The 27,936-nt window shown below is 42.7% G+C and overlaps 7 protein-coding genes across 7 annotated transcripts; 4 read left to right on the forward strand and 3 right to left on the reverse strand.

Moving 5' to 3' along the window:
* The first annotated feature begins 4,695 nt into the window (after positions 1-4,695).
* BDV27DRAFT_136191 (uncharacterized protein) lies at positions 4,696-5,479 on the forward strand. The gene is made up of 2 exons (XM_032068710.1): positions 4,696-4,995; positions 5,083-5,479. The coding sequence occupies exon 2, from the start codon at positions 5,112-5,114 to the stop codon at positions 5,313-5,315; it is 204 nt and encodes a 67-aa protein (XP_031922472.1). The 5' UTR covers positions 4,696-4,995; positions 5,083-5,111; the 3' UTR covers positions 5,316-5,479.
* Positions 5,480-5,910: 431 nt separating this feature from the next.
* BDV27DRAFT_149613 (uncharacterized protein) lies at positions 5,911-7,833 on the forward strand (the record flags this gene model as incomplete). The annotated part of the gene is made up of 2 exons (XM_032071086.1): positions 5,911-7,567; positions 7,643-7,833. The coding sequence occupies 2 exons, from the start codon at positions 5,911-5,913 to the stop codon at positions 7,831-7,833; spliced, it is 1,848 nt and encodes a 615-aa protein (XP_031922473.1).
* Positions 7,834-8,012: 179 nt separating this feature from the next.
* On the reverse strand, positions 8,013-11,799 carry BDV27DRAFT_54788 (uncharacterized protein). Its single transcript, XM_032076905.1, has 4 exons — positions 9,903-11,799; positions 8,726-9,846; positions 8,563-8,669; positions 8,013-8,505 (listed from the first exon to the last, which is right to left on the reverse strand). The coding sequence occupies exons 1-4, from the start codon at positions 11,361-11,363 to the stop codon at positions 8,192-8,194; spliced, it is 3,003 nt and encodes a 1,000-aa protein (XP_031922474.1). The 5' UTR covers positions 11,364-11,799; the 3' UTR covers positions 8,013-8,191.
* Positions 11,800-12,182: 383 nt separating this feature from the next.
* BDV27DRAFT_136202 (putative actin binding protein) lies at positions 12,183-15,503 on the forward strand. Its single transcript, XM_032068711.1, has 5 exons — positions 12,183-12,401; positions 12,455-12,751; positions 12,806-12,993; positions 13,071-14,960; positions 15,066-15,503. The coding sequence occupies exons 2-5, from the start codon at positions 12,550-12,552 to the stop codon at positions 15,150-15,152; spliced, it is 2,367 nt and encodes a 788-aa protein (XP_031922475.1). The 5' UTR covers positions 12,183-12,401; positions 12,455-12,549; the 3' UTR covers positions 15,153-15,503.
* A 1,464-nt stretch (positions 15,504-16,967) lies between these two features.
* Positions 16,968-19,785, forward strand: BDV27DRAFT_54873 (dynamin-related GTPase DNM1). The gene is made up of 3 exons (XM_032076906.1): positions 16,968-17,244; positions 17,303-19,294; positions 19,355-19,785. Exons 1-3 carry the CDS (start codon positions 17,146-17,148, stop codon positions 19,661-19,663), a joined length of 2,400 nt encoding a protein of 799 aa, XP_031922476.1. The 5' UTR covers positions 16,968-17,145; the 3' UTR covers positions 19,664-19,785.
* Positions 19,786-20,103: 318 nt separating this feature from the next.
* BDV27DRAFT_149617 (putative cell cycle checkpoint protein Rad17) lies at positions 20,104-24,402 on the reverse strand (the record flags this gene model as incomplete). Its single annotated transcript, XM_032071087.1, has 6 exons — positions 20,104-21,047; positions 21,328-21,358; positions 21,405-21,554; positions 22,147-22,389; positions 22,420-23,919; positions 24,007-24,402. The coding sequence occupies 6 exons, from the start codon at positions 24,400-24,402 to the stop codon at positions 20,104-20,106; spliced, it is 3,264 nt and encodes a 1,087-aa protein (XP_031922477.1).
* A 705-nt stretch (positions 24,403-25,107) lies between these two features.
* Positions 25,108-27,808, reverse strand: BDV27DRAFT_136217 (ELMO/CED-12 family protein). Its single transcript, XM_032068713.1, has 3 exons — positions 27,343-27,808; positions 25,892-27,260; positions 25,108-25,823 (listed from the first exon to the last, which is right to left on the reverse strand). The coding sequence occupies exons 1-3, from the start codon at positions 27,604-27,606 to the stop codon at positions 25,360-25,362; spliced, it is 2,097 nt and encodes a 698-aa protein (XP_031922478.1). The 5' UTR covers positions 27,607-27,808; the 3' UTR covers positions 25,108-25,359.
* Between the last annotated feature and the right edge of the window lie 128 nt (positions 27,809-27,936).

Raw genomic sequence — 27,936 nt, forward strand, 5'->3', positions numbered from 1 at the left:
GGTACTAAATAAATAATTCTAGACTTTAACAGTTAATAAGTATATCTAAATAGATAAAACTAAATAATAATATCTATTAATATCTATACTAAACAAAATCGAGTATCAAATATATCTCTATATATATCAATTTATATATTATCTTGTCAAACTATATATAATTATTAATTTTAATTTATACTAAATATTCTTTATTAACTAATTATAATTATTCTATTCTAACTATTAAGTATTACTTTTTTTGCAATACCTGTATTGTTAATAAATATAGAAACTGCTTTTGTTAAAGTATATAATTATTTACTGTATCTATTAATAGTTGACAAAGATACTTGATTAGGGCTTATATTAGATAACAAGTATACTGAGACCTGCCAAGTAGATATCTCGGAAGATATATTACTGTCGGAGTGAAATTTCCTATTTAGGAAATATTCTAGAAAGCTTCTATAGTATTACCTATTTTAGACTAGATTGAAACCTTATTTTCAATCAAGGTCTAGAAGGAATCTATGATTCATGACTTTGAATGATTTCTAATAATTTATTATAAATCATTAGAAATCATTAGAAATCAAGAATTAGTCAGAATTAGTCATAATAACAAATTCACTAATTCTATATTGATTTGAAATCATTCACCAAAAGCAAGGCCTAAAAATTGTCTATAAATAAGGCCTAAAAGCATCTACTAAATGATCTTTTTGATTCAAGCAGATCATCAACCAACTATCTGATTATCAGATAGTCAGATTTCCTATTCATTCATTTGATCTCTTCAAGTCTATCTTATCTAGTTATTCAATCTATATTATCATTCTATTTTTATATCCTCTGAAGCTGATCCCTAAGACTATTCCGCTTTAGGATTAGGGAAGCTGACACTTTCTAATAATTTCAAGGCCAAGTTAAAGCTTGTTTACCAAAATAATCCATAAGTAAAAGTTATTTTAAAGATATTATAATAGCGCAAGTTATCTCTAGATCTAAAAGAAATATCTTACTCTCTAATTAATAATCTTGTCTATCTAGTCAAGTATAATAATAACTACTGGTTATATATTCTGTACCCGATAATAAAGAATATATTTCGACAGATATACAATAACCAAGGATACCAAAATTTTAAGACCTATATAAAAAAACTGGAAGGAATTACTATCTATAAAATATTAAAACTGCTTAAACAATATATTAACTACTGCCCTATATATTAAACAAATAAACCGTCACAATATAAGCTATATAGATATCTTAATTCAATTATAACTGTCTCTAAACTATATTATACTATTACTATAGATTTTATTATACAGTTATCTATCTTACTCCAAAAATATAACTAGCTATTAGTAGTAGTTAACAAATTTATAAAATAAGTAGGATTTATACCAGACTTATCGAGATAGAACACAGAGCAGTAGAATTAAAAATTAGTAGAAATATTCTAATACTCTGACTGGGGAATTTCTCAGAACTTTATTTCCAATCGAGATATACAGTTTATAAATATATTTTAGAAAGATATATTTAAATAGCTTAATACTGTATAGAATTATATAACTGCTTAGTATCTACAGTCTGATAGATAGTTCAAAAGAACTATTTAAACTATTAAAATAATATTCTAATATTACTTTATTAAGGAACCTCTTATTACTGAAAAGTAAAAGAAGATATTAAGAGCTATATAGACCTTTTTAAATTTATTAATAAAGTTAGTAACTGGTTATTCTCTCTATAAGCTTATATATAGTATTAGACTGTGTACTCTATAGACAATACTTTATCGGGTATTTAAACAGGACTTTATATCTTATTTAGACACTGAATAAAAGCTTACCTAAGTAATAACCTAAATAAAACAGTATTTTAACTAAAATTATTTACCTATCAACTTTAAAGTCGGGGATAAGATACTATTATAACTATATAAGAGTTATAATCTACCGGCAAATAAAAGAATTAGTAAAAAATTTAATTATTAATTAACCGAGCTATTTAAAGTACTTTGACAAGTAGAAAAACTTATCTATAAGCTCGAGCTATTTAATATATAGAAAATATACTCTGTTGTCTCAGTAATTTATTTAGAGAAGACTAATTTAAAAGACCTATTTAAAAGAATACTCTTAAAATCTCTACTAATTATAAAAGAACAGTTTCCAGACAATATAAATTAATATAAAATAGAATATATTCTTAATAAACAGATTACTCAAGAAAAGAAACTACAGTACTTAGTTTACTAGACTAGATAGTCTCTAGAATACAATACTTAGAAACTATTAAAAAATCTGAAAGAAATAGAGAAAACAATTCAAGAATACAAGAATAGAGTAAATAAATAGAAATAAAGTAAACTTTATATTATTATTTTTTACTCTTTATTAATTAACTGTCTTAATCTATATTTACTTTCTTAACTTCTTATAACTCCTTTCTCTTCTTTTTTTTTTTATTAATTATTGACTACTTTACTTCTTTCGCTTATTAAAGTACTCAAAAGATATCAAATTCTTTAATACAATAATTACTTTTTTTTTTATAAATAGTCTCTACTTATCTTTTAATTTCTGGTACCCCCGAATAAATCAAAATACTTAAAAACAGGACTTAGAACTGTATAGTAGTCTAACAGAATAGTAGACTATACAAAGTTTAGAAACAAGACAACAGTAAAGAAAAAGATCTAAAAATACTTAGTTATAGCTAAATAAATTAAAAAACTATTACTAAATAGAAAATAATCCTAAATATCTATAACCCCAAAATATACAGTTAGCTGCCAAGAAACACAAGACTATTAGATATTTAAATTATATTGGCAGTTCTTTACTACAGTACAAAGAAAAGAGTAATTAGATAATAAATAGACTTTAAGCTAAACAGAAATATCTATAAGATAAAAATACTAATCGATCTACCGATAATAGCAGTAGTTAATAAATAGACTTAGACTCTAGTTTACAAGAGTTATTATACTCTAATAAATAAAAAAAATACAAAAACTATATTCTAGTTTATCAATATCTATTCTAGATCGGGATTATTAAGCAGATTTTAAGTAAAAGTTATACAAGCTAAAAAAAAAAAAGTAATAAAATATACTAAATTATCTTTATTATACAGAGAACTACTATTTCTTAATTTCACACAGTTTCTAATATATATTCTGTTTATACCGGAAGTTATTAGTGTTACAGAGACTGATATATACTATAGAAAAGACTTACAGTATATAAAAAATCGATAACTAGCTATTTAAGAAAATATTAACCAATCTTTAAATACTGAGAAAGTAGTCGAGATTATCGACTTAACTAATACTATACTGTCAGCTAATCTATCTACTGATTATCAGCAGGCTACCACTCCGCCCGATTAGCTCAATATAGAAAAGTAGTTATATATACCTTTATTTATAAAAAAGCTTAAAGAGCTTTACAAAAAATTATAAAAAAAAATTAAAGAAGTATTTAATAGTCTCAGAGATAAATAGAATAAGGAAACTATTATACTTAGGAAGTAACTGAAGAAAATAAACACTAAACAACTTAAAAACTAGGATATAGAGATCACTAAACTTAAACAATATTTAGAAATAGCCGATACTAAAATACTTACTAAATAGCAGAGAATTAACTCTCTAGAGAAATATCTTACTAAGCAAAAAATTTTTTAATTAAATCTGTCTTCGCTTTACAATACTTACTAGTTTACCAACTCCTTTTCTATACTGTACTTATCTGTATACTTTTATTACTTATTATATACTATTCAATTATCTAAATTGTTTTCTAATAGGTTTTCTCTTTATGTTCTTTTTTATATATTTATTCTTTATTCGAAATATGTTTTATTGCCCACTAAATTACAATTAAGCTATAGAGACACAGTCTTAAGAAATTTAGAGAATTGTTGTGACTTTCATATATTCTGCCGAAAACGGTAGAAAAGGCGGTATGGCGGCCGCTTATCGGCTGCTTAGATAGATGAATGAACAAAACAACTTCCTCTACAATACTCTCGGTGCTATTAGGCCCAACAGATTTCCTATTCATTCTTTTGATCTCTTCAAGTCAATTCTACCCTATCTAGTCATTCAATCTATACTATTATTCTATTTTTATATCCTCTTAAGCCAGCCCTAAGACTATTCCGTTTTAGGATTAGGGCAGCTGACAGTAATTAATTCATAACTATTTATACATATATCTGATCGAAATATATACTCTAATAGATATTAAAAACACAAGCTGCCTTATAAATATTGGTAAATTCATTATTCTTAATAACTAATAAGACTCTGTCTTCCTGTTCTACGGTTCTACCTAATATCTTGATAATTTAGGCATTTTTGGTAATATGGCTAGTGGTTGAATAGCTTCAAAAAAATAAACACGTAGAAAACCGGCGCGTTGGCCCACTCGATTGCGTGGCCCGCTCATTTACCGATTACATTAACTAGTCAATAGATAATTAAATCTAATTCTTTCAATCTAAATATCTATATAGTCTAAATACTTATTATAGATTAGATAATCTCTAAGTAGGCCTATAGTTATCTATCCTTAGTTGTACAGTAGATATATAATATAATTAATTCATTAGAAGATTTTTTATTTTTAATCTATAAATAACAATACTATAATATTGAATTTTATACTTAAATTTTTAAGAGGATATATAGAAATTTGCAAGCGTTTGCGGAAAATGGCTGAAGTTGCCAAAACGGAATTTAGACTACCCTACGCCTCCCAGGGGCCGAAATTAGAAGAGTGGTTTCTCCTTACCGTTCAAGCATACCTTGCAAAGCAAGGTATAGACCGTAGCGATGCTGCCCCTGTCTGCAACCTGGTATTGGTATGATATTTAATACGGGAAGCCCATCGGATCATTATTGTGGAAGACCTGCTCCCCGCTTCTTTCCAAATCTATCTGAAGGGATCGATTCACGATTCATACCGTTTTAACGATTGTTTGATTGTACAGGTTAGCGTTTCTATGGCTCTTAGAAATTGCTCTGTCGTTATTGAAGCTGTTGCCACTTTTATGCCGAAAGCTAAGATGCCAAATGAGGGGATTGAAGTACTATTCGGACAATCCTAATGCATCAATCGACTTCGCCTTCGAAGTATATACCTCGGCGGATTCGACCTGCAAAGGGAACGGTGGTACCGGACGAATTCTGGGGAGATATTGTAGCGGAGGAGTATCTCAACCTGGACGATGAAAATGTCTCTTTGAGCGGTATTGCCATAGAAATATCCGTCTCAATGGCCAGCGTGGTCAGCGTACCTAGTAATTCTTGAAGCTATCAAGAGCCACTCTTTGAAAAACTGCATTATTGTATCCTGACAGATTCGAATCTCCAGATGTATGTGATTCTCAATACGGAGGGGTTGTTGTCTGTCTTGCAGTTCTAAGCAATGTCCGCAGTAGTCGGGCAATCTAGGACGTAGCATGGCCATTAGCCCCGCCCGTTTCACATGGGATGTGAGTTGTCACCACGGAGTAGATAGATAACCTGATAACCACATGATAGATACTCGCCCATCCTAACCTGCTCACAGTAGTAACATTTAACAATTTCTCTTTGGGTATCTCATCTAGTATCATTATTCTAGGCCTTCTTTTCCTAATCCAAGATAAATGCACACCCGCGATCTTACAAGTATTATAAACCCGCTCTTGGTGAATTTATTACTAGTTATTCATCTAACTACTATTATATTCTGAGATGGTGGCAATAGGTCGGGTTTAAACCAAGGAATAAATAGGCGAAAGGTAGGTACAATAAACGAAGAATCCATGTGCCACCATATTTATTCGAGGAAATGCCTAGAATAAATAATATACCTACCTGGAAGAAGGGGGAAGTGACGAGGGGACAGTTTAACTGGCACCATGTCATATCACAATACCGAGCCATCCAGGCGAGTTAGGAGATTCTTACCTGAACCCATTGAAACCACTACACGCAAATCCAAGACACATCAGCCAGTATCATGCGTGGGGAGGGAGTTCCTACACGACCGAGAGGACCTTAACACTGCAGAGGGAGGCAAAGAAGACACAGAGTCTCACTCAACCCATCCTGCGGCACCCGGCAAACCTCTGATACACATAAATCTACCGGGCAGCACTGCATCAGATGTCCGTGGCAATCCGCCTGCTCGCCTACCGTCTAATAGTTATCTAGAGAGGAGGCATACTGGGGACAAACGTGCAACAGAATCGCTAGGATTGCTGCGACAGAGCTGTCTAAGTGGTAAACAGAATGAGCCGTTCTCTAACACAGACAATCCACAATTGCGTCCGAGAAAATTCGTGCCTCAGCTAATGGAAACGGCCAGCCGCTCATTTCGCCGCGACTCGAGCCCATATGCACCTCACGATACGTACCGATTGGGGCTTGAAACTGAGAATTCAAGACATAGAAGCACTATCGGGGATACAATAGTACATGCTGAAGGTCACTTGGCGCATGAGTCTCGATTCTCATACGCCAGGCTTCGGCAGCGCCAGGAGACAAGACGGCATTCTTTTAGAGTTCCTGATCTCCCCGTGATCCCTTCTAGTGGTAGTGAAGCATCTGAAGTGTCGGATTCATCACTGCCCGTGTCGCCATCTGCCTCCTCCCGACAATCAGTGATACGGCCGAGAGTGGAAGAAGATCGCAGGGAAAGTTGCGACGAGCTTTTCTCAAGCTATTTACTGTCTCTAGCTGCCCGCTCGGCGGAAAAGCAGTTAAAAGAGCAAGCCCTAGCAGCTTTCCCTAATGAACAGGTCTATCAGCCGGTGGATCACTTCGCCATTGATAGAGAAGAGGATTGTTCCAGCCAAGGAGAGCCAGCGATACCTGAAGCAGATGATGTTCTAACAAGGTACCGACGTGCATCATCTGCGGATTTGTCGTGGGAGCTTGAGTATATGCGGCAGCATAAAGAGGAGGCAGAAATGCGAGACCGTGCCATGGCTGGCACACAGGGTTTGCATCTTTCGCCTGTTGCTCCTTTAAAAATAATGGCCTGCGGTAAACCAGAGAACCATATAAATCCTGATAAAAGTCGGGAAAGAGACCGCAACTTAGGCCAACAAAAACAAGTCAAGAGCCCGCCGATGTTAGGTGATGACCTTATCTTCCCCCAAAGCTTGTCACCCGAGACAACTTTCTGTGAGAACAGTCATTTGGCTGAGTGCAATGACGGCTTTCACAACTTTCCCAGCCTTTGGCATGCGGCTCCTCACTACAATGATCACTGTGGTAGCGAAGGTCTATGGATGGGAACATGCAAACGTGACAAGCATTGCCTAACCCCCCAAGACTCTCTTTCCTGCAGTACTTTAACTTCTGTTTCTCATGTGCAAGGAAAGGGCTGGGCGCGGCCGAACGGAATGTTAACATTTGAAGACAAAGCTCATCCCAAACCCCGAAAGAAGCTAGAACTACCAGATGAGAAGGAGCGGGGCAGCTCTGATGGTGATACGGAACCCCAAATTCAGGATGGGTTCGTCACTCAGATTTATAACTACTTGTCCCTAGGTTATCCTTGTGTTGCTCGTTATTATGACCATGAGCTGAGCAGAGTATCCGGTATTCCCGTACTAGAACTCAGGCGCGATGATATGAACACAGATGCCAAGGGTTACGTTAGCGTCGTCGAAAACGCTGGGACAGAAACTTCCGTTAGCGATGTTTGCATGCGTTGGCTAGCTCTTCGCTCGTACATACGTGAATGGGCTAGGCAGCAACCTATTACGGTTGAAGACAACAGCAGTCATGGTACCTGGGGTGTACGCGAGAGAAGAGGTAGTTGGGCGGGGTGAGACGGTTGTTGGAAAGGCATACACTAGGGTGGGAAGGGGTTCAATCAACAAATTGGCCTTTTGGGAATGGTATCCTTGCACTTATATTGTCTCCTCTATTGCCTCCAATATTCATCTAAGCCTACGGAGAGCCCAAAATTTGACTGTAGAACACAAGAACTTCAAACTACAACGTGCCCACGGAAAAAAAGAAAAGTTAACACTAATCTCGGATCTCCTGAATTGCCACAAATGGCGAACAAACGGCCAGTGATTCTTGGCTGCGGCAACTATTGCCTGTCATGAAACACAGCATAAACTATAGGACCGTGGCCTAGGTAAAATAGAGCACTATGCATGGCACCGCCCTGTATTAACCTCATGATAGACTAGGGCAATTGTTGACATCCTTACCCCCGTCTTTCGTATTCTTGTCATCTTCGGCCAATGCTCGAGTCAGCATACTACCCCGCTGAGCCCTTTCATGCACAATACCAGGGAATATCTTTTGTTCTGGTAATGATTCGGGTCCAGTATCCTCGCCAGATTTAGGACCCGGGAGGTGGGCATTGGGGCTTGGGAGGCAAGCCTCTCCGGCGATGTTGGTCTCAGACTGATTTTGTAAATATTTGGGAGTATTCACCGTATTGGAAGTCTGCAGAGATGCTGTAGCCTGAACCTCCGTCCGCGAAGCTATCATCGCTGGTGAGTGAAATAGACCACTGGTTGACGGTGTGTAATGGGACTTACAATGGCTTGGATGGTTCTCATTTTCCGTGGTCAGGCTAGGTTGCAACTGGCCTCTGAGGGGTAGTACTTTTGAGTGAGTACTCAGACTGTCAATATATCTTCCAATCCTGTAGGTTATTCATTACTCAAGATGTCCTCATACAACTGCGCTAGGGATCCTTACAGTGCCAGCTCTCCTAACAGGGTTTCATGCCTAAATCCCTCTCGAATGTCTGGAACATTGCTCTTTGCAACATTATTGCCCGAGACTCCTGCTGCTGAACAGTTCGTGCCAAGCCATCTTTGCTTTAGGGCGAGCTCGAAACCACTTTGTAAGACTGAGTGTTTCGCCAGCTCACACATGTCAACCGCGCTAAATTTATAAATTTGTGCAGCAACCGAGTATTCTTCAATCAAGGGCTCTTTGGTGAACGCAAATTGTAATGGATCGTCGGTAGATAACGACACGTTCAAGCCTCGCCTGAAAAAACTAGCAAATGGATTTTTGTCATACGTCAGAAACAGCGCATTGTTGCTGAGAGGCGACATGGCAATCCCAATTTGATCAAGGTAGAATAGATACTGCAGTAAAGGGACTTTCCGGAGTAGGATCCCATGGCTGATGCTGTGGCAGCAGAGGAACCCAACCGCAAGATGATCAGGGTCACCGGCTTCGCCACAATGAGGCCTTAGAACGAACGTGTTGAACCCTCGCCGTTTGCGCCAGATATTCAGGGATGCGATGTTTGCAAACATGAAGTATATCCAATAGCTGTAGGGTGGATTTTGTTTCGTATTCCATTCTCTTGGGATGGGATATTTTCGATACAGACGTCGCTCTGCTTTGCTCTCGTCGTCAACACTGTCAAAACCGACCACACGCTGTAAGAATAAATGGAGTTTTGGATGACTATTAGGATCCTTTGTCACTTCAAATAGTGGCTGGAAGACGTTGGTGATAACCTGCTCAAAGTTTTCCATCATGCCGCTCGACTTGTATACGTCATAAAGTCGAGGTATTTGGACAAGCCAGCGAACATTAGGGGAGAACAACTTATTGTCAACTACCCATGCCGCAAGCTTATCCCATTCCTGGATAGACCTGCCGTAGATTGAAATACGCCATTCTACCATTTGGTATTTGCTGGACTCCAAGTCAGAGATGACCTCCTTTGTTATTTCTGCTAGATAACGCCCTTTGATATAATTGTCTGTCTTCAGGAATATTTCTCGCAGTCGAGATTCGCCGACAGGGTTATATTTGAGGTTAAACTTGTCAAATCGGTGGAAAGAATCTGTGTGCGCCTGTAACACTGTTAGTTGCAAACCAGGAACAAGAAACCGGGTTGATTCCTACATACGTGCATGTCGAGTGTATCGATACTCAAATCGTAAGCTGTAAGATTGATACTCTCAAAAACCTCCTTCAATGTCAAATGTTTGCCATCCCTGAATAACACGACTTCATCGGGTGACTTTTTCATCTTGCTTTTGATGAAACGAAGGAGGTGCTTCTGATTCATACAAGCAGAATGATGCACATGCGTGTCGACTTTTCGAACATTATAAAAATCTCTGTGAGGTACTTTCTTGCTGTCGGCTATTTCTTGATATTCATTTAGCAGAGTATAAAGTTGAAACTTTCCCTCCAGGTAAGAAAGGCGTTTGAATGCGAAACTCTTCGCGGGCCCGTCCGTTGATACATCTATGACCGCGTCGAGATCCATGTAGAAATCTCTCAGGGAAGGAATTTGTACAACAGGTTGGTTAGGACAGGCGGTATCATAAGTTTCGTACACTTGATACACACTATTCCCATCGAGCTTGAAAACCCAATCTGACGCCTCGGGAAGAGGTAGGCACTCGGCCATGTCAAAGTCTTCCCCGATATCCTGTCCCATCTTCCTTCTCTTCTGTTCGGGTCGGGAGGTATCGTTAAATTTTCCAGTTTCATTGTCACCTTCCCATGCTGGTTCTGGCGGCGCAGGGTATACTTTCCAGTCGGAATGATCCTTAGGGTTATCTCCAGGGCCCTGCAATGATAGCTGGATGTATTTGGATCGCCGATCAAGTAATCTCAGTATTTTGCGGCAAATTACGTTCAATTCTGATGTAACGGCATCATCGCCCGGAGTAGTATTCAACATGCCTTGGGCGGTCCCCAAGGCATCACCAGCAAAATGGCCATTACCTGCCCCCAATGCAGTTTGACTCAATTGGTTCTGGGATCTGGATGGCATTGCATTCAACCCCAAAATACCATGAGTGCCATTTGCAGCAGAACCATTGGATTGGTACTCATGAATGAAGTGCGAGTCACGTTGATCAAACAGCGAAGTGGCATTTGCTGCGGGTTGAATCTTTGAAATTGTATCAGTTTGGCACATGGTACTGATTGTTTGGTCTTCGGAGCCATTGTGTTCCATCATGGTTGGTGTATAGCTTGGCGCACCCTCTGCCTGTGTGACGGCTACATTGTAATTTGCAGGTACTAGGTTCAGGACAGGCTCACTGTCGGCACTCCGTGAGGCGAATTGATGGTGCTGATAGAAAAGTTTTGCTTCCGCGTGGCTCATTGATTTTTCATACGCATAGTCGTAGGTAGGAGTTTTCAGCAGTCTATCCCTTGGTAGAATATCACCGGGTGCTTTTGTCGACGCGGCAAAATTAGACTCATCGGCTGTAGTGTCATCTAGAGAAATGACGCGTGCCTGCGGATTCCCATTGTGGGAATGCAGGGAAACCTCGTCTTCTGATGAGGTTTCAGCAGCATTGGCATTGGCATCAAGCCTAGGAGTAAGGTTGAGCTGTGACGAAGCCATAAGCGTATCCAGAGTTCGTCACACTTGTGCGGATGTTGTTGTGTTGCTGCTGTTGGAATGATTTGAATCAGTCGGTAATCTCTCCGCCCAAAATACTCACCGCAAAACTCTACTAATCAAATTCCTTGCGTTTACTTATACACTGCACAATTTGTTATGGGCGTTAGTAAGAAGTAAAAGTCAAGAAGGGGGAAAACGTTCTATTGAGCAAAAGCATTGTGCGCATTTGGTAGTAGACTTGTAAATAATTAAATCGTCTTGATTCCCTTACATCCTAGAGAAAATGAAAAAGGTAAAGAAACAAGAGATAGCGAAGGAGAGAGAAAGACCACGTGCAGTTAGAAACTGTTGAAGGTCAAGATTATTGGAAATCAAAACTAAACCCAATGTATGAGAAAATATATGTGGTAACACTCACCTGGAAAGATGTGACAAAGGGTGAGTCTAGACTGTCAATTTATTGTTCAGGTGATTGTTTCGATTACCAGCCTCGGACTCAGCAATTACTAGTGCTACTTGCTGCTAGTAGTTGTACTCTGCCAGTCTTGGCATGCATGTACTTTACTTTTTAAATAGATACATACAGAGTACCGTGGGCATGGATGGCTCTGGGGCATTAGCATAAGTGTTACTAATATACTACGTACTCTGTATTAGTACCTACTAGTAGTACTGGTAGACTAATACAACAAGGAACTATTCCTGGGTCTCGGTACTGCGTATGTATGAGGGAGGACTCCGTACCTTACTACTAGTAGCTAGTAGTGTGACGTACCCTGTAACTTTGCCCCGTACAACAGATCAAAACGCCCACCTTCAGCTAGATACTCATTAGGCAGAGATCAATCAACCCATAGTCAGAGTCTCTTAGCATTCACAGATTCTACATCGCACTACATACGGTGGAATACATGCGAGCATAGTCGCCAATCAAAACGCATAAAAGTGTCAGTTACTCTTTTTTTTCACCTCTCTATATCCCCCCATACGTCGTCCCAGGAGAAGGTGACACGGTAGGCTTTTCTGTGTTTGGTCCAAGTATGCTCTAACCCACGCTGCTCATGACAAGAACCTAGGACTAATTTATGCAGCTCCTGATCACATTCTGCAGTTTGTAAAGTTTCACTAAAACTGGAACACGTTATCTTGGCTATTGTCGTGTCTTTACTGTGGAATCTTTTTGAAAATGGCATCCCTTAACCTTTCATCCAATGGGCCTTCAATAGTAAAAAGCTATCAAGCTGTTGTCAACTCCTCCCCACCCACAAGCTCTTCTTCGCCTACCTATGGACAATGGGCAGTGTTTTCAGTTTCAGCACCGCTTGTTAGTGCCTTTCAGCAAGACACAGGCAACAAGGAGAGTGTTTTAAAGGTCCAGAGTACCGGAGGTCAGTCAAACGCTCGATAATAAGGAACGCTGGGGCTGACTGAATATGTTTAAGATGGTGAACTTACCGATCTGATCGACGAATTTTCCGAGGGAAAGATACAGTTCGCCTTTGTTAAGGTCACCGACCCAAATACTGGACTTCCTAAGAGTGTGCTTATTGCATGGTGTGGGGAGGGTGTTCCTGAACGGACGAAGGGTTATTTTACTAGTCACCTATCTGCGGTCTCAAAATTGCTACATGTTAGTGGCCTTTTGTCTCACGTCTCCTAGAGAACTTGTCCCTTTATAGACTATGCTGCTGACCTTACGGTTGCTAGGGTTACCATGTTCAAATAACTGCACGTGCAGATGGGGACTTGACTGCAGAAGGAATTATACAGAAAGTGGGGGATGCATCGGGTGCTAAGTATTCCGCAGGAGCTAGACAGCCGGCCGTTGCTGCTCCCAAGCCGCCAATCTCATCCAAGCCAGTTTTCACCCCATCGCGGACTGGTGGTATCAGCTCGAATGCCACGCCAGCTACTTCTCAGGTATCTCTCCAGAGAGATACCGACAATGATGGCTGGGGCCCAGATGCGCCTCCAGTCACCAGGACAGAGCTTGAAAAGGTGCAGCCGGCCTACCAACCAACCAGGGTTAACATACAAGCCCTTAGGTCGGAAAAGCCACACGTAGGAAACATGCAGGTTCAAAATACCGAAGATCGTAGCGACGTTGTCAAGGGCGGCTATCAACCAGTGGGCAAAGTGGACATTGCTGCCATAAGGAGGCAGGCACGTGAGGCAGGCGAATTAAAGGATGACCGGCCAGAGCCAGTGAGGGGAGCGTACGAACCAGTTGGCAAAATCGATATTGCTGCTATTCGGGCCAGGGCGCAAAAACCCAGCGAGTTGATGCCGGATGATAGCAAATTTGCTACACCAAATAACGTCCAGGGGCAAGCGGAATCTGGAAACCACGCAATCACAGGACACTCCGAGCGTTTAACAAGTCTACCGAAGCCAAAAGTCGCGAATAAGTTTGGAGCGAACCAGTCGTTTACTGGGACCAAACCTCCTCTGCCTAGTGGATCCATGCCCAAACCAACTTCAGCAGCTGTGCCCGTCGGTAGCGCAAGCAGAACTTTTGCGGATGAGGGAGGAAAGACTCCCGCACAACTTTGGGCAGAGAGAAAAGCAAGGGAACGGGGACAAGTTAATGCATCTGACGTACCACCATCGGGGTACGAGGAGCCCTCGCTTCAAACACAGCACAGCGGCAGAGCGGAGTGGAAGAGCTCATACAGCGGTAGAACGTGGACCCCTGTTCAGACTACACACACTGGAAAGTCTCTCAGCAGCAACACGTCTCACCAGGCTACGGAACCAGCTGCAAACGATGCCACGGAAACAGAGCCTCGAGTTCCCCAAAGTGTCAGTGCTCTTCGAGATCAATTTGTGGACAGGCCACTTGATGACTCGGCTCCCGAGGCTAGGCCCGATGAGCCGTTGGATACAGGACGTTCTGTACCTCTGCCCGGTTTACCAACGGGACCTGTGCAACCAGAAACCACGCAGGAGCCTGAAGCCCACCAAGTGGCTCCGAGCCCTCCTGAGCAGCCTCGGTCCCCTACTCCTCCAACCCCTCCAGTACGGGAAGCCTCGCCTATCCGTGTTGCCATGCCTGTTGGACGTGGTGTCACAGATATTCATGATGAACAACATTCGCCACCTTCTGTTCTGCCCACGGAAAGCCTTCGTCAGACAGTGCCGAGAGATGCAGACCTTGCAGATGACACGCAAGATGTAGCCCGGGCAACGGCAGAGGCTACAGTTGGGAGTAACTTCCAGACCAACGGTATTCAAGCCGTGGTGCAGTACGATTATGAAAGAGCGGAAGACAATGAAATTGAGCTCAGGGAAGGTGAACTTGTGGTGGAGATTGAAATGGTTGATAAGGACTGGTGGTTGGGTTCAAATGCTCGTGGTGAGAGGGGTCTCTTTCCGAGTAACTATGTTGAGCTACTGGAAGACAAGCCACAAAATTCTACCTCGCCAGACTCGCCAGACTTGCATGACCGCCATTCAGATACCAACATTCAAGAGCATCATGCGGCGCCTTTAGCCTCGAGCGCAGCCAATGGACCCACTGCTACAGCTTTGTACGATTATGAAGCCGCGGAAGACAACGAGCTCAGTTTTCCGGAGGGGGCTGAGATAACTCATATCGTAAGTTTTTCCCTTCTCGCACCCTTTCAGCTTCTCTCCTCCTCACATTCATATCGACGTATGGGTTACTCAGAACCAACATGGCTAATTGCTGATGACACGTAGGAATTCCCTGACGATGACTGGTGGTTTGGTAAACATCACAATAAAGAAGGCCTCTTCCCAGCAAATTATGTACAGCTTCGAAAGTGACCCAAGGTGGTGCCTTCCACAAAGACAGGGTTTCGATGACATGGAAGTCCAATGCGTTCAGCTTCCTATCTAAAGCTGGCAACTTGATTTGCCAAGCCCTTAGGCCTTTTGGCTGAACATAGTTTGTCACATTCATATCAGCAAGAAAAAGGGATGGAAAAAGAGTATTTCCCCTTGGTGCTGCCTTCGTAGATAGGACACGGGCCTTCAACGGCACATGAAAGATTTTAGTTTATTGTGTCATGGTAGCAACTGTCTTAGACTTACTATAGCAGCACTAAGAAGGGCAATTTAATACGATGTCATTCTAGTAAACTTTTCTTGACTCTACCAAAAAACCCACGACTCTGCCAATTGGACAACATAGATAGGGCTATCTTATCAGTGGTTGGCTGTCATCGTTACAGTGGGAGTCCAAAATATGTGAACCTCCCACTATACTAGTACTTGATTAATTGATGACTTTGTGGGGGGGGTTGGTCAGCAGGTTTGTTAATTATTTAGACCTTGCTTTAAGAGCCATTACGTGTGGCGGCTAGGTTGTCCGTCCTTTCTGCTCCGCTGGAATCCAGTAGATTAGTGTTAAAGTAGGGTATTCACAGCCTTCTTAATGAAAACCACTTTACCTGTCTCATCTCTCTAAATTCACGAGTTTTTTGAGTATTGAAAAGTAAAATTTGCGCCAGTAGTATATGAAGAGAGATGCTGTGTGTATTATTTAACAATACAGAGTACATTAAAAGGGATTTACCCGTCCAAGTGACTCCGGCGCTCGCTAGCAACCGAGTTTAAATAGAAAGGAGTATCTACTGAAGTGGACAGCCTACAAAATATATAAGGAGATTCTTATGGATTATACGGAGTATGTCTTGACTATGGCTTTTTACTTCTTATTTTGTAATCATCTTCATGTCCAAATGTGCTTTGTTCATTTTTCAATATAATTCTTTTCTATATAGAAAGTTGAAACAAATATTAATCACCAATGTCGAAACTTGGGATTAGCGGGGTCTTACTATCGTAAATTCATATAACCCCATTTTATACTGAGTACAGAGTAAGTAAGAAAATCAAACACACGTACGGAGTAGTCCATTTAGCATTGTCCCTGGACCCCTCTTAAGTAGCGCTGAGTTCTGTTGGAAATCCACTTCCTTATAACTATACATGAGAGCAGCACGCGGAGATGAAAAATATATATCTTGTGATTGCTAAGGTTATTAGAGTATATAAAAGAGTATACAATACAAAATACCTATTATTAATCTTCTAAGTAATAGTTATATTATCTAAATCTTCTATATCTAAGCCTTTCGCACTAATTTCTAAGTTATCCATCTAGTTATATGAACAGTCATGGAGGCGACAAGTATTGGTACTGGTTGAGGATGGCCTTGTATTGTATCGTCAAACAATGTCCAAATAGTCATTTCACGGGAGGAAGACCTGGATAATCAAGAAGCGTGTTTCTAAACGAAATACTTAGTAATCAACCGATGACTGTAATTCCTCCATCTTTCACGTTGATGACACGATATTACGGTACAGATACCAACATGTTACCAATCACGTGATAAACAATACCATGTTTACATCCAAGCCCATCCACCGAGTGTCACATGATCAAGAAGTGTAACTTGCATCCATATCCTGTCCGCAAGAGCAAAGGAAAGGAAAGGGCGAGCTCCACTTTGTGGTGTATCCTAGGACCAGCCACCCACGATAACTCTGGAGCGAGCAATTCGCAGCAGACTCTTGCGGCTAAGACTAATAACTGTGACTTCCTGCTTGTTAGTGCTAGTTGGCAAGTTAAAAGCTGCACTTGGCGTACAATCTCTGTGTGCCATTTCCATGAAACACCTTGTCTCAATTGGACAACAGGAAGGAATACTCAATTGAACTCTCTTAAAGAATAATAGAAAGAGGAAGAGCCAAGGAGTCAAGAGAGACAGACGAACAAGGACACAACCAGAAGGGAAAAAAAGAAACAGAAATGGCGTCACTTAGCGAAGACTTGCTTGTAACCGTCAACAAGTTGCAAGACCTTGTTTTCAATACGATTGGGAACGATTCTCTTGACTTGCCGCAAATTGTAAGTTCCCTTTGGCTTACAATCTAGATTGATAGTCAATACTGACGTTGTCTTGAAGGTTGTGGTAGGTTCTCAGTCGTCAGGGAAGTCGTCCGTGCTTGAGAATATTGTCGGTAGAGATTTCTTGCCGAGAGGGAGCGGCATAGTTACGAGACGCCCTTTAATACTGCAGCTTATAAATATACCCAGCGAACGCCATGACAAACCTGACACCGATGAGGTCCACGTGCCTCACACTGCCGCCAGTGTAGCTGGACAGCATGAATGGGCGGAATTTCACCACCACCCTGGTCGGAAATTTGAGGATTTCGCCCTGGTGAAACAAGAAATTGAAGCCGAGACCGCAAGGATAGCTGGAAGCAATAAGGGAATCAATAGGCAACCTATCAATCTTAAGATATTTTCGCCTCATGTTCTTAATCTCACCATGGTTGACTTACCAGGGTTAACCAAAGTGCCCATTGGCGATCAACCATCTGACATAGAGAAGCAGACTCGAGCGCTGATTTTGGAATATATAGCAAAGCCCAACAGTCTTGTCCTGGCGGTATCTCCGGCGAATGTTGACTTGGTGAACTCTGAAGCCCTGAAGCTTGCTCGCCAGGTAGATCCTATGGGGCGCAGAACAATCGGCGTTCTGACAAAGTTGGATCTCATGGATCACGGCACGAATGCTATGGATATTCTTTCCGGACGTGTCTATCCTCTGAAGTTGGGGTTCATTGGCGTTGTCAACAGATCCCAACAAGACATTCAATCAGGGAAATCTTTATCCGATGCTTTACAGGCAGAAGTAGATTTCTTCCGGCATCACCCTGCCTACCGTAACATGGCGAATCGTTGTGGAACACAGTTTTTGGCAAAAACTCTGAATACGACTTTGATGTCTCACATTCGAGATCGACTCCCTGATATCAAAGCCCGCTTAAATACCCTTATGGGCCAAACACAACAAGAGCTTGCTAGTTATGGCAATAAACAGTTCAGTGGCAAGGAACATCGTGGTTCATTGATTCTGCAACTAATGACACGTTTTGCGTCCTCTTTTATATCTTCCATTGACGGAACTTCATCTGAAATATCGACCAAAGAGCTTTGCGGTGGAGCCAGAATCTATTATATATTCAACTCCGTCTTCGGCAATTCTCTTGAAACAATTGACCCTACACACAACCTGACAGTGTCAGATATCAGGACAGCAATTCGAAACTCAACTGGTCCTCGTCCGAGTCTTTTTGTCCCGGAACTCGCTTTCGATTTGCTCGTGAAACCTCAGATTAAGATGTTGGAAGCTCCTAGCCAGAGATGTGTGGAGCTCGTGTACGAGGAGCTCATAAAAATCTGCCATACTTGCGGATCACAAGAACTCCTACGCTTTCCACGCCTACAAGCAAAGCTTATCGAGGTAGTGTCTGATCTCCTCCGTGAGCGCTTGGGGCCTTGCTCAGCATATGTGGAGTCCTTGATTTCTATACAAAGAGCCTATATTAATACAAATCATCCGAACTTCCTCGGTGCGGCGGCCGCGATGTCTTCCATCATTCAGAACAAACAGGAGCAAGAAAGGAAGTCGGCATTAGCAGAGGATAGAAGGAAGCGTGAGAAGCGACGACAGAGAGAACTCGGAGGAATCAACGGAAGTACAAGTCTCTCTCCCGAGGATGAGGAGGAGCAAGCACCAGAGCAAAAGGCTCAGAACATCCCTATCAGGAGTCACTCTGCAAAAGGCACAAGAAACATGTCCCCAAATATTGGCAAGCCCCAGGATAGTGGTATTGCGGCAACTTTGAACGGCGCACATCAAAATCCACATGCCATGTTTGGTGGCACAAACACCACACGTGATTCTTTCTTGAATTATTTCTTTGGTAAGGATGGCGCTCAACCATCTCCATCACTTCCTCAACCTTCGGGTCAAAGCAGACCTTCCAACCACACCAATGAAATCAGTACCACTCAAAGTATTCGGCGGACGGAAGTGCGCTCTCCAGTGATGTCGCCCGATGACTATGTACCTGTTCCGGAATATATTGGCGATGTTAACTCTCTTGTAAGTCGTAATTCGTTCGAATTCTATTCTGGTTATACTAGAAGCTCATACAATGTACAGGAAAATACCGAACCAACTCTCTCTGACCGTGAGCTCTTGGAGACGGAGTTGATCCGCCGCTTGATATCCTCCTACTTCGATATCGTTAGGGAAACTATTGCTGACCAGGTTCCCAAGGCTATTATGCACCTTCTTGTCAATCATAGTAAAGATGTTGTGCAAAATAGGCTTGTCAGTGAACTTTACAAGGAAGATCTCTTTGGGGAGCTTCTTTACGAGGATGATGGAATCAAGGCGGAGAGAGAGAAGTGCGAAAGACTTCTAGAAACCTACAAGGAGGCCGCAAAAATCGTAGGTGAGGTCCTGTAGTCTGTCCAAAATTTACATTTGGTGGGTGGCCAGTAATCCGTCGATGACTTTTTGTGCAGTAGAGGACAATACGTCGAACCCCTTCTGCGGCGCTAGCTGCAGCTGTATATCTTGTATTTCATGCTAGAATTCTCACTTGAATATTGATTGTACTTTGTGTCAAAGTCTATCCTGGTCTCAAATTTACCTGCATCAATGCCAAACGATTTTGGTTGTTCTTATATATGATGAAGGCTGTACATTTGAGGTCTAGTCTAATTGACGTCCGCGAAGCGTATACAGAATTAGCTGTAAAGAAAGACTGACGGCGAATCGCAGCCACGGACATAGATCTTATCAACAGAAGTACAATAATGGATCAGGAAGGACGCATAGGTCTATAACGTCGAAAGAAAAACGCGCAAAGTTTAGCCCTGACATATCGAAGCCATGGAACTATGTCAGTCTTTCTTAGATGTTTTATATGTTTTCCTCAATCGTGCGCCCTCAAAGCCATACAAAGCACCTCCCACGAACACGAATAGAGCACCCATAAGCACACCTGGCGCAAGATCATTTCCGAATAGGTAGATGGATAGCAACAGTGAGATGAGCTTGCGAACGTTGAGCACAATAGTTACTGTCAGTGAGGATGATTTCGCAGAAAGAAGATGAACCCCACGAATGCACAGATATTGTGTAAGAGCATTCATTAGAAGATAGAAAACCTGTATTGGAATACAAGTCAAGATGAGTTGAAAGGATTTGAAGCGCTCAAGCTCTGCCAGCAGGTGAGTGGTGGTGTTGATGATTGGCATGGGTATAGATTTCACAAAAGCCGTTCTTGACGCAGTAGCTAAGCCAGTGCCGAGTAGTAGGGAATGATTTGGGACGGACCCTTTCCTTGCAGCAATAGCAGAAACTCCAGAGAGTAACGAAGGCGAAGACAACAACGCTCGCCATTGAGCCAAAAGGGGCGTGTAGGTTGGTAAGAAGAGGGGCAGAGAGAGAGCGTGCGAATAGAAGAGAGCCTCCCTCCAATGGTTTCTGCCATAAGACTCATAGAGTCGATCCGCGTAAATCCCTTGGAAAGCCGAGAGTACCATTGCTAGGGCAAGGATACTGAACCCAATCAGTGTACTAGCCATAGTGGAATCGTTTTGGTGATACCCGACGCTTACGGATTCACCTTTCGTACGAGCATCAGCCAACGCTGCAGCGATGACGCCTATGGTAAGCATAGCTACCGCAAAGATTTGTCCGTGTGAGTACTTCTTAGCATTGAATGCATACCCAACGATCATGGAAGCGACGGGGCCCCCGGATCTTAAGATAATGTGTAATGGGACAGAGATCTTGTATGCAAAAGCCCAGTTGTTTAGAAGGTTGACGGTCACAAAGAAAGCTGTATATACCAGCCATGATCTCAGAGGGATCACACGTTGATTGAGAAACAGTGACCGAGGGCCCGCTGACAGAGACAGGAAGCTTGGACAAGTTAATAATGCGGTCAAGATGAATTGTGCAAACGTTATGAGGGGTCCTTGCGGTGCGAATATTAGAAACTAAAGAAAAACAACCGTTTTTGGAATCGAAGGGAGAGATAGCAATTACCTGAGCTCGGCTGCTCCCTGTCGCGATATCAGTGATTACTTCTTGGTACTTCATTTGCATAAGCGACTTACTTAATAATGGCTTCCAGGGCAAAGACCTGTACTCCAATTGTCAGAAAGAGGCAATTCATCATTTATTGCCCACCTACATTGGCACAGCAACCACCGAAAATCAGTGAGATCATCAAAGCTATAGTTGTCCAGCCGGGAAGGGCAGTATAAACCGCTGCAGTGGTTATGCTACCTAGGCTCGCATGTGGCTCCTTTGGTTCAACACGCTCTGTCAAACGATCATCAACCTCTCGCGAACGACCGTTCACTACCGCTGAGCGGTCCACGCCTCGATTCTTCAAGGGTCCGGCATTTGGTTTGAACATCTTTTCTTGACGGGAACGACTGTATGGACGTCATAGAAAGGCGAGCCTTGGCTTGTAGAAGAAGATAGATGGGTCGGTTTAGCGCAATAGCGAAGTTGACTGGGCTAAAGAACACATGAAGCACTGTTTGAAGGAACAGATGATCACAGCTGATTGATTGAGTCAACCAGCCTGATGGAAATTACTATCCAACTACTACTAGTAGTTAGTTCCTCCTTGACTAACTAGCCATATCTGACATTGATTAGTCATGCGTTTACCCTTGTCAGTCACAACTAGTAAATAAACTAAATCACGGACGATTTCAACTACAATCACTAAGCTTCTGGTACATATGTAGTGTTATAGCCTTATCTTATCCGGCGCTTGTCCTTAGATGGTTCGCCTCCTCTATCGTAGCCAACTATTATGAGACATACTAGCGAAAGCTTCGGCGTGGTGCCTGCATTAAACTAAAAGCTCAGGATCACCTCCTGCATGGCCGCTGCTGTAACAAAAGATCTCAATCGTCGACAATATCATCATCGCTCAAGATAAGCAGCTCGTCCTCTTGCTCGTAACTAGGTGGCAGCTGGGGCCCAAAAGTGTTTCTTTTGAGATCTGTTGAGTATAGTGTTTGAGAGGTATCGTGGCTGGCAGAAGCCATACCTAGACGTTTTCCATTAGGGTTATTTCCCAAGCAATTGTGTGGGCACCCAGCTCCATGGAATCCAGTAATCCTTCGAAGCTGGGCGATCTCGACATCACCACGATGAATCTTTGTAAGATATGGTAGGTGGTACAGCACGAGATCTTGACGGGGTACCATGGTCACAATTCCCGCTTGATCATTGCGGTAATCTTCTACACGATCTGGCTTGCATCTTGTAAACAACGACGCGGACAGGCCAGGATCTGGGCCTGACGATGTCCCGCGGAGTGAATTCAGCAGCTTTTTCACCCAGACATTCGTAAGGCCTCCAATCTCCTCTGCTTCCTGCATCAGCCGCAACGTGCTTGGAAAGAGCAATTTATGGGTATCGCTCGGTCGGTTTTCATAAGTTGACGTCGCTATACGTCTTTTCACTGGGTAAGGAAGAGAAAACAGTAAGCCACGAGCCGCAACTTGGTAACTTATGTCTTCCTGCCGCATGACATCAACACCGGCACTGCTCCTATTTGTATGACTCCCATACGGACCTTTGTGATCGACACATAACATATCACTGTCTGATAGAGCGACTATACATGCATCTACACAATCCACGAATGATGGACCATCGCAAGATGGTACGTAATTTTCATGCAGGGCACTAATGAAAGTTTGGATATCAGTCCCTGTCTCATCCACGAGCTCATTAACAGGGACCTGGGACACTTTCGGCCTGTCATGATGTCGCATATGCTCTGGAGGCGATGGTAGTATAGGGCCTTCGGTTGCGACACCCGGATCGTCTCTCTTGTTGTACACAACCTTCCCGACAGCATGAAATATTCCTAGGCTACCCTCCCTTTGGGTTACTAGCTTCAGTGTCTCCTTCTCCGCGGATGTAAGGATAACGTTATTGCGAGACGATTTCTTTGCCCTTGTAGCAGGAATTCCCCAACGCCCAACATCAAGGCAGAGAAATTCTAGGGCGGCGATTGCACTTCGAATATCCCCTGATCTAGCAATGCTTTGCAATATGGCAGGGCCTGGGTCCTTATTGCGCCTGGAATCGCGTGCTTCCTTTTCCAAAATCAATTTCATGGCTTTATACATGAAAGTTGGAGCGATACTGTTGAAATCAACAATGGTTGTGCCGGGGTGATTTAAAAGTACCGGCCCGAGTAGCCGGTGAACTGTTAAACTTTCCGACGAGAACCCCGATGTGAGATGGGTTTCTGACACTATAATCACAATAGGAGAGCTGGCTTGGGCCTTGACCCCACTCTTATTAAATCTGTGAGAGGATAATGTAGCTTCCATAGCAAGATATCGCTGTAAAGATAGCCTGAATGCAGCCAAACTAGAGGAGCCTCGATGTAAGAGAGTTGGGAACTCTTCAATCAAAATGATCCTCTGGTGAGCATAGCGATTAGAGTCTTGTGAAAAGTCAGTGAGCTCGTCTAAATCAAGCTTTCTAAACTGATCACCGCGGCCTAGGAATTCTTCAAATTGAGCAGCAACGGATACATATGCTTTTGTAGCGAACTCTGAGACTGGAGGGTTCCTCCACTCGAGTATATCAAACCCTAGCGTCTGGGACAATATGTTTATTGTAGTTGTTTTCCCGCTCCCCGCAGGACCTCGGAGGACAAGTAGTTTCTGTTATCGTCAAGACATAAACTCCAACATGGGCGCAAAAACAACTTTGGATCGGAAATACATAAATGGCAGAATGTGAAAACTTACGTGTTCCCTAGATCCTGTAAAGGCGTTGCGAAGCCAGCTTTGCACATCTGAGACCTTTCTTTTATGGACCGCCAACTCATCTAGATTCATAGGGGAATACTGCTGCGCCCAAGGCAGCCTATGGGCCTGAGGAGGGGTTGATGAGGAGTCGTTACTTTTATGATCAGAGACCATTGGTAGGACGAAGCGTTTGCCTGTGTTGGTAGATTTACGCGCAACACTTGTGCTTCCTTTGGGTGATTGCACCCGCCAGGGTGTTTGGACTTTGGTCGTATTTCGCACTACCTCTTCGTTCGCGAGATGTTGTGTAAATAATTCATCATAGGAATCATAATCATCATCTATTATATCGTCGTTGATGTTGTTGTCGTCCTCGCTACCATTCACCTCTTCCATTGCTTCCTTCGCAGAAAGATACGTCGCCTCGAATTTTTCGGGAGACCATCTTTGTTCGCTAATTGCAGGTCCAAAGAATTTTTGGAGAGACGATGCTGGTGTCGTGCGCGTCCCCTTGTCGGAGGGCGGAGAGGAACGGTGGCCTCGGAGACTGGAGTAAGTTCGATTTGGGCCCGACGGGATATGTCTCGTTTCGAGTTGTGAAAAGTTAGTTGAATGGGTTATAATATCAGCTTTGGCCCTTCTGGAAGATATATAAGGTCTGTGTTTATTCTCCGTCCCAAGTCTAGCGTCTTGAGCTGACGGATGAATGGGCAATCTTCGCTGACGTTTGCTGGGGCGATCAGCCATCATTGGGAGAGATGAACATATACAGAAATCATTGTAAGAGAACTCTTTGAAAAGACATCAACTAAACCTAGTATGCTTGTCCCTTCAATGAAAGCAAAGAGCAAGCCCTTCAATCTATTCGTAAGGTTGAAGGATTAGACAAAACGATGCCTGGTTTCCCCATGTTTCAGGTAACGGTATTATAAATCAGGTCACGTACGGTACGGTACCTTGTCTCATCAAGCCAAGAATGTAAATATTGATGTATGCATGTACATAACCTTATGTCATCCACGTTGTAGTAGCAGCAGCATCCAAGTAGGAGCTTACTGGGGCCAAGGTACAGTGAATACAGCTACGTGACTAAATACTAGGTGAGATAACAATTCAGGATTAGGCATTTAAATGATCTAATTTAGGTGGTAGAAAAGGAAGGAAAGAAAGGAGAGAGTGTGTGATGAAGATGGGGAAGAAAACAGACAGGGTATATATCAATCAGTGTCAAGCTGTTTGATAACAGCACATAGATAAGCGTTCAACTGTTGTTGAAGTGACTCGCTGTTATAGTTCCATGGGTAAGAATGATGAGAAAACAAAACAAAAAAGAAGAAAAATGCGAGAAGTATCCTAAGCCCCCCCAAAAACATCATAATAATAGTCATCATCCAGGTCTTCCCGTGATGGAACATTTGGAGGTTGGCCCGCGAATACTCCATCATCGAACCTAACATTCAATAACCGGATCTTGAGCCCATAGTCGCTGACTAAATTGACCAATTTGCTTGTCTCTGCTGTGATAGGCTGTTGGTTTAGAAGCATAAGCAAGCCGTCAAGCCACTCGGATGCGATACTTGGCGATTGTGGCCGCAGAGTCAATAGAGCTGCTTCCCTATGAGTTGCTTTGCTGGTTGAGCGTGTATGACCTTCGATCTTTCCTGAGTCATCTGTGAACGAACTAGATTGAGCATGGCCATGAATAGTGATCTTGGTAGCAGAGACGTGATGCGACACACTCTTGACTGTCGATGACGAGGAGCCGTCGGAGGTCGCTGAAACATTGGAAACTACCGAAGATACAATTGAGAGATCAACTGATAGAGTAACAGATGATTAGCACAGCAATGACGTGGGGGAGCTGAAGGCAAGAGAGTATTCTTACGCTTCTCTGGAAGTGCGTCGAGCTCTGGGCATATTGTTTTCACGCCATCGAAATGTCCAAAATGCAAAATCCTTCGGTTATGTGAGAGCTGGACAAATTTCCAGCTGGGATCCCCCGAAGCCATCATGTCCGCCTTGGAACTGCCGTCGTTAGGGAACCAAGCACCTTTCAATAGACATCTGATTCTCTGTTCCTTGACAAACTGTAGGGCTTCATGGTGTAGCTCTTCGCGCACTTGCCGTAGATGTTGCCCCCAAACATCTTCATAAGTAAGCTCTAAGAGTTCCATCTGTAGCTCGCGGAGCCGGGAATATTCGAATTCTGCTAGGTCGTCCTCCACATCTTGTACATCTTTTGTTCGTGGTGCTCCCCCAACAACTGATTCGACAAGGATACGAACAAGTTCCACGATTTTCTCATAATCTTCCACTTCCGCGCCAGTGACCTTCCATAATCGGAAAAAGGCATGTACGCCCGCGACATGTAGGCGGGTCCAATGTAACAGTAAAGGTTTGAATATTTTGTCAAAATTAACGCGAGACTCCAATATCAGGTAACTTTTCGCATCCTCCATCTCTGACTTATCAACTTCAAAATGCTCGTAGAGGATCTGTGTGACAGACAAAGAAGCACGCGCTATGGGGCACCGCTTCTGCGCCGGTTTCGTCGACTGCTCTAGGAGTAATTTTTGGAATTCATCTTGGTAATTTCTGATGTAATCCGCCAGGTCCATCATCCCTAGAAAACCCATGGTTTCGAATTGCACGGTAGGGTTCTCCGACTCGAACCCCAGTCGGCGCCATTTTTCTGGGTTGTGCCTCTTTGAACGTCGAGCCTCGTTACCACTCTCGGCTCCCTTTTCAAGTTCCCGTTCGCAATTACTGGCCAAGTGTATCCCTTTAAGTGCTCGTCTGTGTTCTGGCTTTTCCAAATCTAGCGCGATATCTCTCCATTTCCTTAGAAGAACTTTAGTTAAAGATTGGAATTCGATCAGAGGATGCGCATGATCCTGTAATGCACTACCTTGCATGAGGGCATAAACTGCTCGAATCACACCCAGGTCCTGTAGTTTTTGGATGAACTTGGGCCATTCCAACTCGGAGTCGTTCGTGATTGAGTCGCGCATAAGCGAATTTATAAGTTGAAGCGCATTGGCGCAAAGCGCATGGTCAGCTGATGAGAGCCTGCTAACAAGCATTTCCAAAAACTGCGGATAGAGAGCGATGGCCGGTTTCAAAGCACGAAAGCCGAAAGTCCCATTCTGCGACAAGCGACCACCTGTATGAGGGTGCGATACAATGGAAACCAGGATAGACATTGCGCCACGTAGAATGTTGACCAAAGGATGGGTCACTATAAGTTCGACAATCTAAAAGGGGTAGGGTCATTTATCAGCATGAGTATTGACTGATACAGAGCCTTGATTAATGCGCGCCAATCCCACGACATACTCTTTCAACTACTTCTTGATCGACGAACTCCCATCCTTTGTCCACTTCTAATAGCCTGGCAAAGCTCGTGAGGCTATAGGCCAGCGTGTTTCCACTGGCATGTAAACTCAGATAGCGTAGTCGAGTTAGGCCTCCTTCTGCAATAAAGATATCGGCAAACGATGGGTCGCCAATGCTACTCTGAAGTTTGAAGACTGCCATTTTTCGTACCGCATCTTCGTCACTCCCTAGCCTCTCAACTAATTCGGAAATATTGTTCTCCATCGCGATGATGCCACAGCTCTCCCTAGTCGATGATCCCACCAGTGTCACTAGATTGTACAGACAAGGCGAGTCGGAAAACCGCTTCTGCGTCACGGGGGTTATTTCTTAGGATGGGTAATGACGTTGATCGTGGAAGGCGACAGACATATCAACGGTATACACACTCCTTGGGGTGAAATTCAAGATAAGAGGAGAGGCTCCCAACTCAGGGATTCGTTGATCGAGCCAAGAACAAGGTAAGATGACTGGTAAGGAGTGGTAACTAGACTAACTTAAGAGGTACGTACTCCATCTAGAACATAACAGGACCCACATGGGCGTACTTAAAAT

The sequence above is a fragment of the Aspergillus caelatus genome, assembly GCF_009193585.1.
Source record: "Aspergillus caelatus strain CBS 763.97 unplaced genomic scaffold BDV27scaffold_266, whole genome shotgun sequence".
NCBI lineage: Eukaryota > Fungi > Ascomycota > Eurotiomycetes > Eurotiales > Aspergillaceae > Aspergillus > Aspergillus caelatus.

Coding starts and splice junctions, on each gene's coding strand:
- BDV27DRAFT_136217 (XM_032068713.1), bottom strand. CDS start 27,606: ATGGAGAACAATATTTCCGAATTAGTTGAGAGGCTAGGGAGTGACGAA. Junction 27,261..27,342: donor ATCAAGAAGTAGTTGAAAGA/GTATGTCGTGGG, acceptor TACCCCTTTTAG/ATTGTCGAACTTATAGTGAC. Junction 25,824..25,891: donor CGACGCACTTCCAGAGAAGC/GTAAGAATACTC, acceptor TTACTCTATCAG/TTGATCTCTCAATTGTATCT.
- BDV27DRAFT_136202 (XM_032068711.1), top strand. CDS start 12,550: ATGGCATCCCTTAACCTTTCATCCAATGGGCCTTCAATAGTAAAAAGC. Junction 12,752..12,805: donor AAAGGTCCAGAGTACCGGAG/GTCAGTCAAACG, acceptor AATATGTTTAAG/ATGGTGAACTTACCGATCTG. Junction 12,994..13,070: donor CGGTCTCAAAATTGCTACAT/GTTAGTGGCCTT, acceptor TACGGTTGCTAG/GGTTACCATGTTCAAATAAC.
- BDV27DRAFT_54788 (XM_032076905.1), bottom strand. CDS start 11,363: ATGGCTTCGTCACAGCTCAACCTTACTCCTAGGCTTGATGCCAATGCC. Junction 9,847..9,902: donor TCGATACACTCGACATGCAC/GTATGTAGGAAT, acceptor ACAGTGTTACAG/GCGCACACAGATTCTTTCCA. Junction 8,506..8,562: donor TGAGAACCATCCAAGCCATT/GTAAGTCCCATT, acceptor CAGCGATGATAG/CTTCGCGGACGGAGGTTCAG.
- BDV27DRAFT_54873 (XM_032076906.1), top strand. CDS start 17,146: ATGGCGTCACTTAGCGAAGACTTGCTTGTAACCGTCAACAAGTTGCAA. Junction 17,245..17,302: donor CTCTTGACTTGCCGCAAATT/GTAAGTTCCCTT, acceptor GTTGTCTTGAAG/GTTGTGGTAGGTTCTCAGTC. Junction 19,295..19,354: donor TTGGCGATGTTAACTCTCTT/GTAAGTCGTAAT, acceptor TACAATGTACAG/GAAAATACCGAACCAACTCT.
- BDV27DRAFT_136191 (XM_032068710.1), top strand. CDS start 5,112: ATGCATCAATCGACTTCGCCTTCGAAGTATATACCTCGGCGGATTCGA.